Genomic DNA, 16,700 nt, shown 5'->3' on the forward strand with positions numbered 1-16,700 from the left:
GGATTTCAAAATGGCGTAACAATCGATTTCCGATGTCTACTGATCCTTTTTAAATGACACCCATATTAATGGTGGTTCTCACTATTTTGTGGTAACTGAAAGTCGCCATCTTGGATTTCAAAATTACGTAATAATCAATTTCCGATATCTACTGACACCCCTTTTCAAATGACACCCATATTGATGGTGGTTCTCACTATATTGTGGTAACCGGAAGTCGCCATCTTGGATTTCAAAATGGCGGTAATGATCAATATTCGGTGTCTGCTAACCACCTCCTTTCAAATGATGTAACAAATAATTGGCTTCACCCAAAACAGACAGAGAATGTCTAATAATCCCAAAACATATATATTTAATGGTAAGGGCTAACAAGGGGAGGTGAGAATTAATAGTGTGCAGGCTTACCCGATAATTCTGAGGTCATCAGAGACCGCGGTCGATCTCCACTGAGGCTGTCGTGGTTGTGTGTAGCTGCCGAACTGGATCATCGCCAAAGCCCGGTTGTCGACGGTACGTTTTGAGCGTCTTTAGTGGTTCCGAGTTTGTGCTGGGTATTCCAGTTTCCGGATCCACGTTGATGAAGATGCACCTCGTACACGGCTTCAGATTCCGATAGATCGTTTCGCCTATCTTAATCCACTTCCAATTGTCCTCCTCGTATGCGGCCGGTCCTTTCACAACAAAGTTTGGCCGGTATTGCAAAGCCGTCACCGGTTTCTCCAACCTTGAATTCACGTCCGCCACAGACGCCTCCGACAGAAGCATGAAACTAGTCGAATTGTGAAGAGCACCCGAATCGGTCGAGGTCAAATTAACGAAAAAACGATTTTTCTCCCGCACCTCCCGGCTAGAGTAATTAAACGGATCGAAAACCAGACGCCATCCAAAGTCCTCACTTAGAATATCGGGAAACCACCGACCGTACTCGGTCAACCTCTTTTTTCAGACTCTCCAGCGGGGAGAAACACCACCGCTCTCGACCGTGCTCGGTCAACTATCTTTTCTGACTAAACTTTTTTCGGCGGGAGTCGCCGACCGCCACCGACCGTACTCGGTCAACCTCTTTTATCAGACTATCCATTTTTATTTTGGCACCCGTTCTTCCGGGGATTTGTTTTCAAGCAAATTGTGCAGCGATCTTTTGTTTTCAAGCGGGCTGTCAAATGCCCACCTCTTGCAGTACACACTAATCTCTTATTCCTCCCTTTTTTACATTTAAATTACACATTTTACTGTAACACAACATTGCCGTTACAGAAAAATTTCTCATGAATCGGCAATGGCTCGATTCATGAGAAATTTATGAGCCATACTCCTTTAAGAAGTCTCCCGGAGACTAATTAAATCGCTAATTGAATGCGATGCTCGATGTATCGACATTCTTCTACATGCTCCAGCTAGCTACGGAACAACTAATCTCAAAAAACAAATCACAAAACTATATAATACCGCCAGCGAATCCTGGCTAAACATTGCGAATCCGCCAACTAAAGTTTGGCTATAAGTCTCCGGGTAAGTCCTTGTCTCAAACTCGAAACCATCGTTTGCAACGGCAAAACATTCAATAAACTCTTAACCTATTATTAGGGCTAAATAGGTTAGAATTAACACTTAAGACTAATACTGAAACTAAGGACTTATAATGTGGTAGATTATTTGGTTTGCTAAGACTGACAGCTGCGTAGGAAAGGAGGTATTTAGTCTCCCAAATCGATATGAGTCCAGTGCTAGGGTTTTACCGCGCCCAGAATCGCGTTTCCTTTGGTTGATTTCACATCGACCCCCACTACAACTGTCTGATGGATCCGATTTACGGATCGCGACTGTGCTGGATCTAACAGGCTGTCGACACCAATCCAGGATTACTTATCTTTCGTTTCACGTCTTCGTTCTGTGCTTGTAGCTGGTGTTGCTCATAGCTTACTTACTTATCCGAATCTATGTTCCGTCCGCGTCTGGATTCTTACTGTATCAGTTTCTCTCGCTCTGACAAACGGCTGGCCTTCTGAGGCTTGCGTGTCGTGGACTCTCGTGCTTCGATTTCTCCCGTATCGAGAACGGCAGACGCTGGAACGTTGTGTAAGCAGCTGGAGTTGGCAGGTTGTGAGGAGGGTTGGGTGCTTGGCTTCGTCCTACTTGAATCCCCCGCTCTGAGCGGTGTATGTCCGTTGGTGATTCCGCTTCGCCACGGTCTGCTGTGCTCAATTGTTGTCCTGGTATGCTCTGCTCCATCCACTGCATGGTTTTGCTTGCTCCGAATACGGCTCGTGCGCTTGCGCCAGTGACTGAGGTCTATCTTGGTTTGATGTGTCACCATGAAGCAGCTTACCTATGAGATTGACTTTTGCTATGTCTGCGGAGTCCAGAGGGGTCCGCCTTCGTCGACCTGCACCCCTGTGCAACGGTTCAAGGTTTTCCCGAGACTCGCTCCGAAAGTTCCGTCTCTAGTTTGCGGTTGCCTGCTTTCCTTCCTGTTGCGCTCGCGTGCTCGCTGGTCGATTTCTCTCGTTCCGAAAAGGCGCGCCTGTTTTAGGCTTCTGCTTTCTTGACATGCGTTTTCTCTCGAATCGCTAACGGCTTGCCTGCTGAAGGCTTCTGCTTCTCGACGTGCGTTTTCTCCCGATTCGCTAACGGCTTGCCTGCTGAAGGCTTCTGCTTCTCGAAACACGTTTTCTCCCGAATCGCTAACGGCTTGCCTGCTGAAGGCTTTTGCTTCTCGACGTGCGTTTTCTCCCGATTCGCTAACGGCTTGCCTGCTGAAGGCTTCTGCTTCTCGACGTGCGTTTTCTCCCGATTCGCTAACGGCTTGCCTGCTGAAGGCTTCTGCTTCTCGAAATACGTTTTCTCCCGAATCGCCAACGGCTTGCCTGCTGAAGGCTTTTGCTTCTCGACGTGCGTTTTCTCCCGATTCGCTAACGGCTTGCCTGTTGAAGGCTTCTGCTTCTCGACGTGCGTTTTCTCCCGATTCGCTAACGGCTTGCCTGCTGAAGGCTTTTGCTTCTCGACGTGCGTTTTCTCCCGATTCGCTAACGGCTTGCCTGCTGAAGGCTTCTGCTACTCGACGTGCGTTTTCTCCCGATTCGCTAACGGCTTGCCTGCTGAAGGCTTTTGCTTCTCGACGTGCGTTTTCTCCCGATTCGCTAACGGCTTGCCTGCTGAAGGCTTCTGTCCTCGTTGATGGAAGTCCTGTCCCGTCCCTCGCGTCACGACAGCTCCTTGCTGCGACTGCGAGTTGTCATGGGCCTTCCTAGACCGCTCTTCGAATCCAAATGACGCTGGCTGGTGTGCCATGATGGGGAGGTAGTTTGAAAAGTTATTGCTCGCCACACCATGACAGGGCACGATTTGTCCCGATCGGCTAACGGTATTTTGGGAGCATGATGCTCGTGGTTAGCAGGTTGGAGCCTGCCGACATAGCTGAGTAAATTTTCTCTAATCCGCCTTAATGTCCTTTGCGTGAAACCTGCCTCTCTTTCCCGTGGCTACGTCTTCTAGAGTGTACAGGTTGACGCCCAGGACGTCTTTGACTATCGCTGGAACGAACTTGGGATCAAGTTTGCGGTTCACGTGGTTTGCTTTCGACGACTGACCGAAGGTTCTACGCCATACCAAATCTCCCGGTTTGAATGCTACTGTTCGTGTTCGAAGATTGTATCTCTGCTTCGCCTTTTCGTGATTGTTCCTGATGCGTCGCAGTACGAATTCCTGTACCCGCCGAACCGTTGACAGTCGCATATCCTGTGCTACCTTGGGGTCGTCTGGGGTGTTGAGACTTTGTTGCACGTAGAGATCTGTGTGAAGTATTAGGTCCCTTCCAAAGTTGGCGAAATGCGGACTTACTCCGGTCGCATCATGTTTCGCACCGTTGATGGCCGCCGTGATTGCTGGAAGCTGTGAATCCCACTCTCGATGATCTCCTTCTAGCAATGCTCGAATGCAGGTGATTAGTACTCTGTTGACCCGCTCTGCATTGTTTACCATTGGGCAGTAGTAAGCCGTCTTCATATGCACGATGTTGTGCCGAGCTAGCAATGACTTGAACACCGTCGACTCGAACTGTTTTCCATTGTCCGATAAAACTATTCTGGGACGTGAAAACTTCAAGAAGACTTCCTGCTCCAGAAACTGAACCATCTTTGAAGCGTCCGCGTTTTTCATTGGGTGTGCGACGACGTATTTCGTGATCCAATCTACGACTACTAGCATGACTGTGTTTCCCTGCTTCGAGCGTGTGAACGGACCAACGAAGTCCATTGATATTAACTCCCAGGGCATTTTGGCTGGCTTCAAGTTTCCCATCTGTGGCATCATCCTTGTGTTTGGTGCTTTACTTGCCTTGCAGGTTTGGCAGCTCTTGACGTAGTTGCTTACCTCCTCCCGCATCTTCGGCCAGTGAAAATGGGCTTGAAGTTTCTGAAGAGTTCTGTGGAAACCCAAGTGTGCTGCTGTAGGTGAGTCATGGAACTTGCCTATTAACCCGCGTCGCTCTTCGAATGGTACCACCTTTTTCCACAAGTGGATCGCATTTCCATCTTCGTCCTTGCTTAAACAGTTCTTGTACAGCTCGTCGTTCGCTAACCTGAAGTCCGGGAAACGATCGCCTTCCTTCTGTACTTTATCCTTTAGCTGCATGTACCACGAATCAGTGGAGTTCGCACCGTCGAAGGACACCGATGCCACTATCCGTGATAGTGCGTCCGGCACTACGTTGATGCTTCCCTTCCGGTACTTGATCTCAAAGTCGAATGCGTTTAAACGTAACAACCACCGGCTCATGAGGGCTGTCGGATTCTTCATCGATCGCAGGTAGCTGAGTGCGGCATGGTCGCAAAAAACTGTAAACTTCACTCCTTCTATGTACCCTCGGAACTTCTCGATGGCGCGGATGACCGCCAGACATTCCCGTTCCGTTACCGAATACTTCCGTTCCGAAGACGATAGCTTCTGTGAAAAGTAGCAAATCGGGTGTTCTTCTCCGTCGGTCTCCTGCGTCAGTACGGCTCCAATCGCGACATCGCTGGCATCGCAGGCAATAGCGAATGGCATTGTATAGTCCGGCATTGCCAACACCGGGGCTGATACCAACGCTGCTTTGAGCTTTAGGAATGCTTCGTCTGCTTGCGTATTCCATCGAAACTTATTCCTTGTCTTCGTCAGTTCCGTTATTGGTACTGCCACTCGAGAGAAATCTGCTATAAAACGTCGGTACCAATTGCACATGCCGAGAAACCGTTGCACCTCCTTCCGATTCGTTGGAGCTGGGAATTTCACGATGCTCTCGATCTTTTCTTCATCGACTTTCCATCCGCTCTCATTCAAAATGTACCCCAGATATCTGATTTCTCGACGACAGAACTTGGATTTCTCTGGCGATATCGTCAAGTTTGCTCTTCGTAGACGCCTCGCTACTTCTTCCAACAGCTTGATGTGTTCGTCGAACGTTTTGGAGCAGATTACGATGTCGTCCAGGTAGTGAAATACGTATGGTTCCATGTCTGCGAACAAGTGTGTCATTAGTCGCGCGAGGGCTTGACTCGCTGTACAAAGTCCGAAGGGAACTACCTTGAACTGGAAGTGTCCTCGTGATGGAACCGTAAATGCTGTCAACGGTCTAGATGCCTCCTGCAACGGTAACTGCCAAAACGCATCCTTGAGATCGATTGACGAAATGTACTCGCAGCCGCCGAGATTGTTGATGATCGACGAGATTTGCGGAATAGGGTACCCTTCGTTCACCATCACCGAGTTTAAGTGGCGGGCGTCCAGACAGACCCGGTACTTCCCAGTTTTCTTCTTAACCGCTACCAGTGGGTTGTTCCACGGAGAAAATAGCGCTTCTTCTTTCACATCCAGAGCGAGCATCCTGTCGATCTCGCGGTTCACTTCTTCTAGCACATACGGAGACATTGGATAGTGTCGCTGCTTGCGTGGTGGTGCGTCTCCGACGTCTATTCGGTGCTCATATAATGTTGTCCTGCCCAGCCTTCCTTCCGCTGTTGGGAACTTCGCAAGTGTTTCCTTAAGCTGTCTGTGTTGTGCTGCGCTCAGGACTTTCATTGGCTCATCCTCGTTCAGCTCCGTCTCCTCCAGCTCTGTTTCCACACTGCAGCATGTTGCTTTGACTCCGAACTTGTCCCAAAAGTTCATGCCCAGGATCAGGCAATCCGGAATTGTCGGAACCAACAGCAATGGGATGGTCTCGTTCCGGTTGTTAAAAACTATCGGCACTCGAACGAAGTGTGAAATTTTATGTTGCGTGCCGTCCGCTGTTTTGATGCCTCCAATCACGTTTCCTTTGCGCAGACTTAGCTGTTCGACGATCTTTACATTGTTGCCACCTAGCAGTGAGCAGTTCGCCCCGCTATCCAGCAGCGCTGTCATTTCTTTGCCCAGTATACTAATGATTGCATGTGGGCGATTGTCTAGTCCGGGATTAATGATAATTGTATTTAGTAATCCTAGTTCGGTGGTATCGGAGGGGTTTTCTATTGATTGCGGAGATTCCTTACCCTCTATTGCAGATTCCCCGCGGTGGCGTTTCCCGCATCTGTCCGACACGTGATGCAGCTGCGTAGAGAGTATCCCTTTCGTCCACAACGATAGCAGAAAAGAATTGCCTGTGGCTTTGCACAATCCATAAAACGATGTCCTTCCTCATCGCAGTTCCAGCAGATCATACCCGTACGTCTCTTTTTTTTTTTTTTTTTTTTTGCAATGGAGAAGACCTTTATGTCCTAGCCCAGTACACGTGCTAACGGTAGGGTCCAATCTACCACACGGGGTGCACTGGGGGCGTGTCGGACTCGAATGGTGACCAGCCATTAATACCGACTAAACTCCATTGGGCTCCGCCATCATTCCTCCCAGGAACTACCTCTCGGTATTACTTCTGGGGGGATGGCTGTACTAAGTGTACTCATTCACTCTCACTCGCGCGATCATACATCCTGTATGAGGCTTACTTGGGTGCTCTCTCAATCACACTTTGATTCGCTCTCAAACACTCCCACATGAGGCTGACTTTTGTGCTCACCTTTTACGTTCCATGCGAGGCTGACTTGTGTGCTCACCTTACTCATTCCTTGCTAGGCTTACTTTTGTGCTCGCCCTACCCATACATGTGAGGCTGACTTGGGTGCTCACCCTATCACCTGATTCACTCTCAATCGTGCCACTCTATTGTACCTTTGTCACTCCCTCTGGCATCCCATGTGGGACATTTTTCTTAGGCCCCACTTCTGACATACCATGCGAGGCTGACTTTTGTGCTCACCTTTTTCATTCCTTGCTTGCTACCAACCTGTGAGGCTGACTTTTATGCTCACCCTTAACACGCAGTGTGAGACTGACTTGGATGCTCACCCTTTCACTCCTCTGCCACGCCATGAGGCATCGATAGCTTAGTTCCAACATACTACGCTACGACCCTCCCGTCTTGGCATGAGGCAGTCCACTTATACGCCTATACACTCACTCTTCTGTCTTGCTTCGGGGTGGCTGGGTTTACCCCTTACGCGGTTGCCATTCGCTGCGCCAACCTACCTCGGCATGAACAGACCATTCACTCTCTTATTTTGCGCTTGGCCTTTTTCGCTCCAGCTAACCAATCACTAGTTAGCCGTGCCCGCCGTCTGTTGCTCGGTTCGCCAGATTACCTGTAGCCTACTGGCAATCTGGATGGTAGCAGCCGAGACTGCGTTCCACTTCTCCACCGTTTGACACATCCGCTGGATAAGGGTATCCGGGGTTGTGTCCCAGCCACAGACGTCAAGCATTGCTCTTCTTTCGACGTCGAACCGATGACATACGAACAGTATGTGTTCGGCAGTTTCATCTACACCTGGGCAGTCCGGGCAGACTGGGACCTCCGCGTGCCCGAACCTGTGGAGGTACTGACGGAAACAGCCATGGCCTGACAGGAATTGTGTCAGGTGGAAGTGAACTTCCCCATGGGGTCTTCCCACCCAGCTCGATATGCTAGGTATCAGCCGGTGGGTCCACCTACCTTTCGAGGAGTTGTCCCACTCACGCTGCCATCTGGCGACCGAGGTCACCCTGGTGCGCTCGCGGGCTCCCCTATTTCCACGTAGCTCAAAGCACTCCTCATCTTCCCGAATGACCAGCCCGACTGGCATCATGCTCGCTATCACGCAGGATGCATCGTGTGATACCGTGCGGTAGGCAGATATCACTCTGAGGCACATCACGCGGTAGGTGCTCTCCAGTTTCTGTAGGTAACTGGTTACCCTCAGTGCTCTTGACCATGACGGGCCGCCGTACCTGAGGATAGATACGGCAACGCCTGCCAGTAACCTACGTCTACTGGCGCACACCTTTGAACTGTTGGACATCATTCTCGATAGTGCCGCAACAGCAGTCGACGCTCTCTTGCACGTATAGTCGACATGGCTGCCGAAGGTCAGCTTGTCGTCTATAATGACTCCGAGAGACTTCAGACTTCGCTGTGAAGTGATCGCGACTTCTCCCACATGGATAACTGCATGTTGTGCCGACTTGCGGTTGTTGACGATAACTACCTCCGTCTTATGATGAGCGAGCTCCAGGCCTCTCGCGCTCATCCATTCCTCCACCGTGCTAATCGCGTGTTCTGCGGTTAGTTCTACCTGAGGAATTGACTCCCCGTAGACCACCAAGGTTACGTCGTCGGCAAAGCCGACGATCTTGACCCCAGGAGGGAACTTCAGTCTCAGAACCCCGTCATACATGAGGTTCCATAGCACCGGGCCTAGGATCGAGCCCTGCGGGACTCCGGCGGTAATCGGAACCCTTTTCTGACCGGCATCGGTCTCGTATAGCAGTACGCGGTTTTGGAAGTAACTTTCCAGGATCCGGTACAGCCCCACCGGTAGGCTAAGCCGGTGTAACGAGAGCGCGATGGCATCCCAGCTTGCGCTGTTGAATGCATTCTTCACGTCAAGTGTCACTAACGCACAGTATCGAATACCTCGCCTTTTTCGTTGGATCGCTATCTCGGCAGTATTTATCACTGAGTTGAGAGCGTCCACTGTGGACTTACCCTTCCGAAAGCCAAACTGGTTGCTTGACAGACCGTCCGTACCTTCCGCGTACGGGGTGAGCCTGTTGAGGATGATCCTCTCAAGCAGTTTGCCAGTCGTGTCTATCAGACAGATTGGTCTGTACGCCGATGGGTCGCCTGGCGGCTTCCCGGGCTTCGGCAACAGCACCAATTTCTGCCTTTTCCATCTATCGGGGAAACGGCACTCGTCAAGGCATCTCTGCATAGCTAGCCTGAACATGTTCGGGTTCGCTATGATCGCTGCCTTGAGAGCGTTGTTCGGGACTCCATCCGGCCCTGGAGCTTTGTTCATTGCTAGGGATTTAGCCACTGCGAGTAGTTCTTCGTTCGTCACTGGAGCCACCATTTCGACCGTGCCCGCACTGTCTCGTAGTGCAGGTGGCCAGGGGCTTGTGGCTCGAGACGGGAAGAGTACTTCGATAATCGTTGCCAACCGGTCCGGAGACCGTTCTGGGGGTGAGGAGCCCCCTTTGGTCTTGGCCATCACAATCCGGTAGGCGTCACCCCACGGATTCGCGTTGGCACTCTTACACAGGTTGTCGAAACACGCTCTCTTGCTGCTTTTAATAGCCTTGTTAAGGGCTAATTTCGCAGCTCGAAACACTTCACGGCGGTTCTCTCTTGCATCCTCTTTGCGAGCTCTTTGCATCCTACGTCTAGCTCTGAGACAGGCTGACCGTAGAGCTGCAATCTCGGCACTCCACCAGTATACCGGGCATCTACCGTTTCTTGGCAGTGTTTTTCTCGGCATAGTGGCGTCGCACGCGCGTGATAGAACAGCTACCAGCGCATCCCCGCTTAGACTGTCGGTGTTGGCCTCCAGTCCCAGGGCCGCGGTGAAAGCTTCGCTGTCGAAGTGATTGGACTTCCACCCGCGTACCTGACAGGGATCTCCCGCCCTCGGATGCTGCACACCATAGTTGATCTTAAAGCGGATTGCTAAATGATCACTATGGGTGTAGCCTTCGTCTACCCTCCATTCCATGCCTGGAGCCAGACTCGGGCTGGCAAAGGTCAAATCAATCCACGCCTCCACTCCGTTTCTACGGAATGTACTAGCGGAGCCATCATTAGCTAGCACAGTATCGAGTTTCGCAAACGCTTCCATTAGCGCTTGACCCCTGCTATTTGTACAGCGGCTGCCCCACTCCACTGCCCAAGCGTTGAAGTCTCCCGCTATTACTACCGGTTTCCGGCCCACGAGGTCCGACGAGAGCCTGTCGATCATCTGGTAGAACTGTTCTATTGGCCACCTTGGTGGGGCGTAGCAGCTGCAATAGAACACACCATTGATCTTGGCAATCGCCACACCCTCGGCGGAGGGGTGTATTACCTCTTGAACCGGGAACCTTCCCGTTGTACAGATTGCCACCATTCCAGACCCGTCCGACACCCAATTGCCGTTGCCGGCAGGGATGCTGTACGGGTCTGATAATAGGGCGACATCTGTCCTCGACTCCGAGACCGACTGCCACAGCAGCTGTTGGGCTGCTGCACAATGGTTAAGATTTAGCTGTGTGACTCTCACGGCTTCTTCTTATTTAACTCGCCGAAGGGACACGAAGGTCCGCCCATAGCATGTTTATGGGCTTGCTTCTTAGAGGTGCAGATAAGGCACTTATATGCCTTAGTGCACCCCCGCTCTTTATGCCCCTCCTCGCCGCATCGACGACATAGCTTACTCCTGTCTAGGCCTTTGCATTCGTAAGCTTTATGGCCGGATTCTAGGCACCGATAGCACCTGTCCACTGAAGGCGGCTGGGGTATACTAATAGGGCATACCGACCAGCCGATCTTCAGCTTCCCTTTCTCGGTTACCTTTTTGGCATCCGCATTCAGTAGCCTGAGGTAGGCTACTTGGGTGCCAGAGGGTCCGTCCCTCAATCGCACAGAGGCCCGCTCGATTGTGACGCCGCATTGCTCCTTGACGGCTGCGGCGACGTCTTCTGCGGTCGCGAACTCGTCCAAGTGTTTGCACTGGAGAGTTGTTTCCGCACCTAGCGACCTGATTTGGGCGCCCTCACCAAGGACCTCTTGGGCCAAGGCCTTGTATATTGCACTTGATTGTGCGCCTCGCTTCAACACCAGGAGCATCTCTCCCGTGTTGGTGCGTCTTACGCTACGCACATCCTGCCCAAGGGCCGAGAGGCTTTCGGCCGCCTTCATCGATTTAAGGACATCGGCGTATTTGTCCTTGTCGGTTTTTAACCACAAGGCTTCGCCTCTGTCCTTGGCCTTCCTCACAGGCCGCGGTACCTCCGGTTTCGGTGCCGGCTTTTTCTTGGTAACCAGCGTCCAGGGGTTTGAGCCCCCCTGCCCCGGTCGTGCCGGGTTGCTGGTACCATCGCTCTCAACAGCGAGGTCACTCTCGCCCTCGCTTACCTCACCCAGGCGGCGTTTGACCTTGACGGTTGCACGCCGAGTGGTGTCGGTTTTGGCACCCTCTCCTGGCGACTTCCTAGGGCGCTTCGCATTCGATGCCGTCTTGCGATTGCCCTTTCCCTTTCCCTTCGAGGGGAACTCGGTCGCCGCTCCGATCGACGTGGCTGCTCCATAGAAGGTAAAGGCCACTGTCTGTGAACCTCTATTAACCTTCTCTCTTTCCTCCCTATTGGAGGCCACTGTCTGGGTTTCTCAGTCGGGCCTCTCCCGACATTCCACCCTCTCAACATATGCCTGCTGTTCCTGTCTTGCGACACGAACAGCTTTCCGGAGCTCCAGAAGGCTCAACTTCAACTCCTTGGCTATGTTCTGCTTTGCGCTAGCGAAGTCGATTATAGCATCGAGTTGCTTCGCTACTTTGCGCATCGCAGCTATTGGCCCCTCCGATGCATTGGTAGGGGTATTGCCTACCGCTGCTGGGGGGTCACTGGTGCTTTCGAGTACAGCACTCATCGTTCCACTACTCTCCCCACGGGGGGGAGACCTCGCCAAACCACCTCTTGCGAAGGGGTTTGGCACCTCCGTCTGCTTATTTTTATTTTTATTTTGCTCCATGAAAATTCCCACGAGTAGCGCGAGAAATATATGTCCGCCACGCCAGAGCTCCGCATTAGCGTGGTAAGGGACGCTTACTGTGGGGGTTGCCCAGGTACCCCACAGGCTCCGTTAACGATCGAGCATCTTTTTCACCCCCTCGATCACTCATCCCTCGGCACGGGTCGCTTCACGCCTTGGAATTGGGGTTATGCCCTACCTTGCTTTACGTGGTGATCTCGGCCCGGATCATCACAACCATCCTCCTTTACCAGGGCTTTGGACCTGTAGCTCTGGATCTCAATAGTTCCATGTACGTATGTTATTACAGACATGCTACTATTGGGATCCGTCATTCGCTAGCGGAGTTACCCGTACGTCTCTGGTCTATCGGATCTGTTCTGTGTTCCCCAGCTCTGTCTTGCTCTCCTCGTACTGAGTTCTGCGGAGCTTGCAACTCCCGAGAGTGGTGCTGCGCAGGCGGAGGTTGCTGTCTCTGTACCTGGTTGCTGTACTGACGCAGTGTCTGCTGCGTGAGTGGTTGTGACGCGTATTGTCTGTGCTGCTGTGCGACGTTCGCCTTCTCCAAATTATGTGCTGACGTAAACGTTGGTCTAGCGTTCCTCGTCGTCAACTGCATCTTCAGCGCGCTGACTTGCTCCGTGAGCTGGTCTATCTTCAGCTGCCAGTATCCGTCATCATGTTGCGAGTATGCTCCTTCTTCATCGAGCGAGGAATTTTGCCCGTCGACCAATCCGCCTGCCGAGTTTTCCTCCAGCTCTACTGTGTGTACCCTGCCGAACCGTGGTTGATGCTGCATTGCCGGTGCTGGTCTTGGTACAACAGTGGGTGTTGCGAAACTAGGCTCTAAAAGCGCACTGTGCGGAATTGGAACCCTGCGTTGCCTGTTCAGAAGCATCCTCGTTTCATCGTAGCTGGTGCAGATTTCCACCATTTCCTGTATAGTGTGTGGTCTGGCTGCGGTCACGATCGCTGCATAATCGGCATTCATGTTTTTCTTTACGATGAAAAACTTCTCTTCCTCGCACATCGGTGGCGTAACAGACCGAAATAATGCTGCGATATCCCTATAATATTTCGAAAATGCCTCGTTGGGTCCTTGGAATCGGAAGCAAGCCTCAAGGCGCAAAATCTGTGCATATCCACTGGGTAGGAATTCCTTCCGTATCTCCCGTTTGAATGCCTCCCAGGAAAGTAATGTGTGCTGCGCCATGGCTCGTGCGTACCAATCCAAAGCATCTTCCTGTAACAGATGTTTGATCGATGCCAATAAGGTGTCGTCGTTCATCCCTTCCGATCTAGCGAATGTTTCAACTCGGTCCAAGAATATGTTTAGCGACGTAGTGTCCTTCTCTCCCCGAAACTTGAATGGCCAGTTGTGTACTGCTTTCGTTGTGCGCCTGTCGTCGCCCCGATCGCTCGCCGTTCTGGTGTCTCGCCGCAGTAGGTGATGCAGTAAATCATCGCGCAGCTGGTCGTACTCTTCCCATACGTTCCTGTTTCCTCTCGTGCCGCTGGCTGTTCCTGCTCGGTCGTTTCGTTCCGACCTGCGTTGGTTATCGATCGAATTCCAGCCGGCTCTCTCCTCTTCTTGCTGATCCGCTAAGCGCGAATTGTCCCACCGCTCGTGATTGTGAACACTCCTGGGAGTCGGTGGAATGTCCAGTGGTGGCGGCGTGTAATGTGACTCTGTCGTAATCCGTCCGTGATCGCTATAGAAACGTCTGCCGGAGAAGTCCAATTCGAGAGCACCTTGCCCTCGGCTCGCGGATAGTAACGAGCTGGATGCCGGAAGCGTTGTATGTTGATTGCTTCTTCTGCTATGCTCTGTCGACGCGTCCGGTCCAGTCGCCCTGGCGCCGTTATCGTCTTGCGTTGGATTGTTCTCGTCCGCTAGCAGCTGCCGATTGGTTTTTGGCACTGCCCCTCCTGCACTTCCATAACCTGCCACACTCACTGGATTGGTTAAAGCACTGTTCACGTCACTGATTAACACTCTGACAAGCGCGTCGAGCGATCTGTGCGCGTCTGCTAGGAAACCCGGCGGCTTGAGACATGCCAACCTGTTCCTATAATGTACGAGTCGCGACCGTAATTGACTTAAATTTTGCTTGTCGGTGCTCTGAAGAGCAGGTCCGACAGCTTTCTGTAGCTCATAAATGGCTACCTGACAGGATTCTATATTAACAGTTGGACTCATAACGTGATCCGAACTGTTGTGAAAAATGTTTCGGGTCCGGTCATCTTGAACAGCGGCCCTCAACTTTTGAACTTTGACTCTATGAGTCATAGAACCTAGATTAACCATGTGACGTAAGGCCAACTCGTAGTTGATCTCTTCGTCATTTAGATGGGTGAAGTCCATCCTAAAAGTTTCTTAATGGATCGCAAACCAAATAAACTTAATTACTACCACAAATCTTTAATGTTACACTAATCTACTAATTGGCTCAAATAAACATGTGGGATTTTATGTTGGGCGCCATTGTAACAAATAATTGGCTTCACCCAAAACAGACAGAGAATGTCTAATAATCCCAAAACATATATATTTAATGGTAAGGGCTAACAAGGGGAGGTGAGAATTAATAGTGTGCAGGCTTACCCGATAATGCTGAGGTCATCAGAGACCGCGGTCGATCTCCACTGAGGCTGTCGTGGTTGTGTGTAGCTGCCGAACTGGATCATCGCCAAGGCCCGGTTGTCGACGGTACGTTTTGAGCGTCTTTAGTGGTTCCGAGTTTGTGCTGGGTATTCCAGTTTCCGGATCCACGTTGATGAAGATGCACCTCGTACACGGCTTCAGATTCCGATAGATCGTTTCGCCTATCTTAATCCACTTCCAATTGTCCTCCTCGTATGCGGCCGGTCCTTTCACAACAAAGTTTGGCCGGTATTGCAAAGCCGTCACCGGTTTCTCCAACCTTGAATTCACGTCCGCCACAGACGCCTCCGACAGAAGCATGAAACTAGTCGAATCGTGAAGAGCACCCGAATCGGTCGAGGTCAAATTAACGAAAAAACGATTTTTCTCCCGCACCTCCCGGCTAGAGTAATTAAACGGATCGAAAACCAGACGCCATCCAAAGTCCTCACTTAGAATATCGGGAAACCACCGACCGTACTCGGTCAACCTCTTTTTTCAGACTCTCCAGCGGGGAGAAACACCACCGCTCTCGACCGTGCTCGGTCAACTATCTTTTCCGACTAAACTTTTTTCGGCGGGAGTCGCCGACCGCCACCGACCGTACTCGGTCAACCTCTTTTATCAGACTATCCATTTTTATTTTGGCACCCGTTCTTCCGGGGATTTGTTTTCAAGCAAATTGTGCAGCGATCTTTTGTTTTCAAGCGGGCTGTCAAATGCCCACCTCTTGCAGTACACACTAATCTCTTATTCCTCCCTTTTTTACATTTAAATTACACATTTTACTGTAACAATGACACCCATATTGATGGTGGTTCTCACTATTTTGTGATAACCGGAAGTCGCCATCTTGGATTTTAAAATGGCGGTGATGGTGAATTTTTGGTGTTTGCTGACCATCCCCTATAAAATGACACCCATATTGATGGTGGTTCTCACTATATTATGGTAACCGGGAGTCGCCATCTTGGATTTCAAAATGGCGGTAATGATCAATTTTCGGTGTCTGCTGATCACCCTCTTTCAAATGACACCCATATTGATAGTGGTTCTCACTATTTTGTGGTAACCGGAAGTCGCAATCTTGGATTTCAAAATGGCGGTGAAGGTCAATTTTCGATGTCTGTTCACCATCCCCTTTCAAATGACACCCATATTGATAGTGGTTCTCACTATTTTGTGGTAACCGGAAGTCGCCATCTTGGATTTCAAAATGGCGGTGGTGGTCAATTTTCCGTGTCTGCTCACCATCCCCTTTCAAATGACACCCATATTGATGGTGGTTCTCACTATTTTGTGGTAACCGGAAGTCGCCATCTTGGAATTCAGAATGGCGGTAATGGTCAATTTTCGATGTCTGCTCACCATCCCCTTTCAAATGATACCCATATTGATGGTGGCTCTCACTATTTTGTGGTAACCGGAAGTCGCCATCTTGGATTTCAAAATGGCGGTGGTGGTCAATTTTCGGTGTCTGCTCACCATCCCCTTTCAAATGACACCCATATTGATGGTGGTTCTTACTATTTTGTGGTAACCGGAAGCCGCCATCTTGGAATTCAAAATGGCGTAATTATCGATTTCCCATATCTACTAACCACCTCCTTTCAAATGATAACCATATTGATGATGGTTTTCCTTGATTGGTGATAAATCATTTTTGAAAACATTCTTAGAATAAAAATGGAATATATATCCTCTCAGGGCAAAAGTGGTATATCTTTTAACCCATTTTTGCGCTAAGGTTTTTTTGTCCCATTTCTGCTCTGACTGGTACTTAAACCGGTTTTGCTCTAAATAAAACGTATACCGCTTTTGCTCGCAGCGAACTTTTAACCCACTCTTGCTCTCAGCCTCTCACATGTTCAGTACGATTTGCACATACATGCAACGGATCGACAGCCACGATCTTGAGATACTATGTGATACTGAAACATCGCTTGAAACCAGCGACGGATCATGGAGAAAGATCCAGGAGGTCCGGGTCCTGCCGAA

The 16,700-nt window shown here is 50.6% G+C and overlaps 1 protein-coding gene across 1 annotated transcript; it reads right to left on the reverse strand.

Annotated features, from left to right (window-relative positions):
- Positions 1-14,580: 14,580 nt before the first annotated feature.
- Positions 14,581-15,339, reverse strand: LOC131695553 (mitochondrial amidoxime reducing component 2-like). The gene is made up of 2 exons (XM_058984078.1): positions 15,310-15,339; positions 14,581-15,194 (listed from the first exon to the last, which is right to left on the reverse strand). Exons 1-2 carry the CDS (start codon positions 15,337-15,339, stop codon positions 14,682-14,684), a joined length of 543 nt encoding a protein of 180 aa, XP_058840061.1. The 3' UTR covers positions 14,581-14,681.
- Between the last annotated feature and the right edge of the window lie 1,361 nt (positions 15,340-16,700).

The sequence above is a fragment of the Topomyia yanbarensis genome, unplaced genomic scaffold (assembly GCF_030247195.1).
Source record: "Topomyia yanbarensis strain Yona2022 unplaced genomic scaffold, ASM3024719v1 HiC_scaffold_421, whole genome shotgun sequence".
NCBI lineage: Eukaryota > Metazoa > Arthropoda > Insecta > Diptera > Culicidae > Topomyia > Topomyia yanbarensis.

Bases quoted from the DNA above. Each gene is read 5' to 3' on its own strand.
- LOC131695553 (XM_058984078.1), bottom strand. From the start codon at position 15,339: ATGGATAGTCTGATAAAAGAGGTTGACCGA. The intron at 15,195-15,309 runs GTACGGTCGGTG...GTCTGAAAAAAG, and splicing joins TGATAAAAGAGGTTGACCGA to AGGTTGACCGAGTACGGTCG.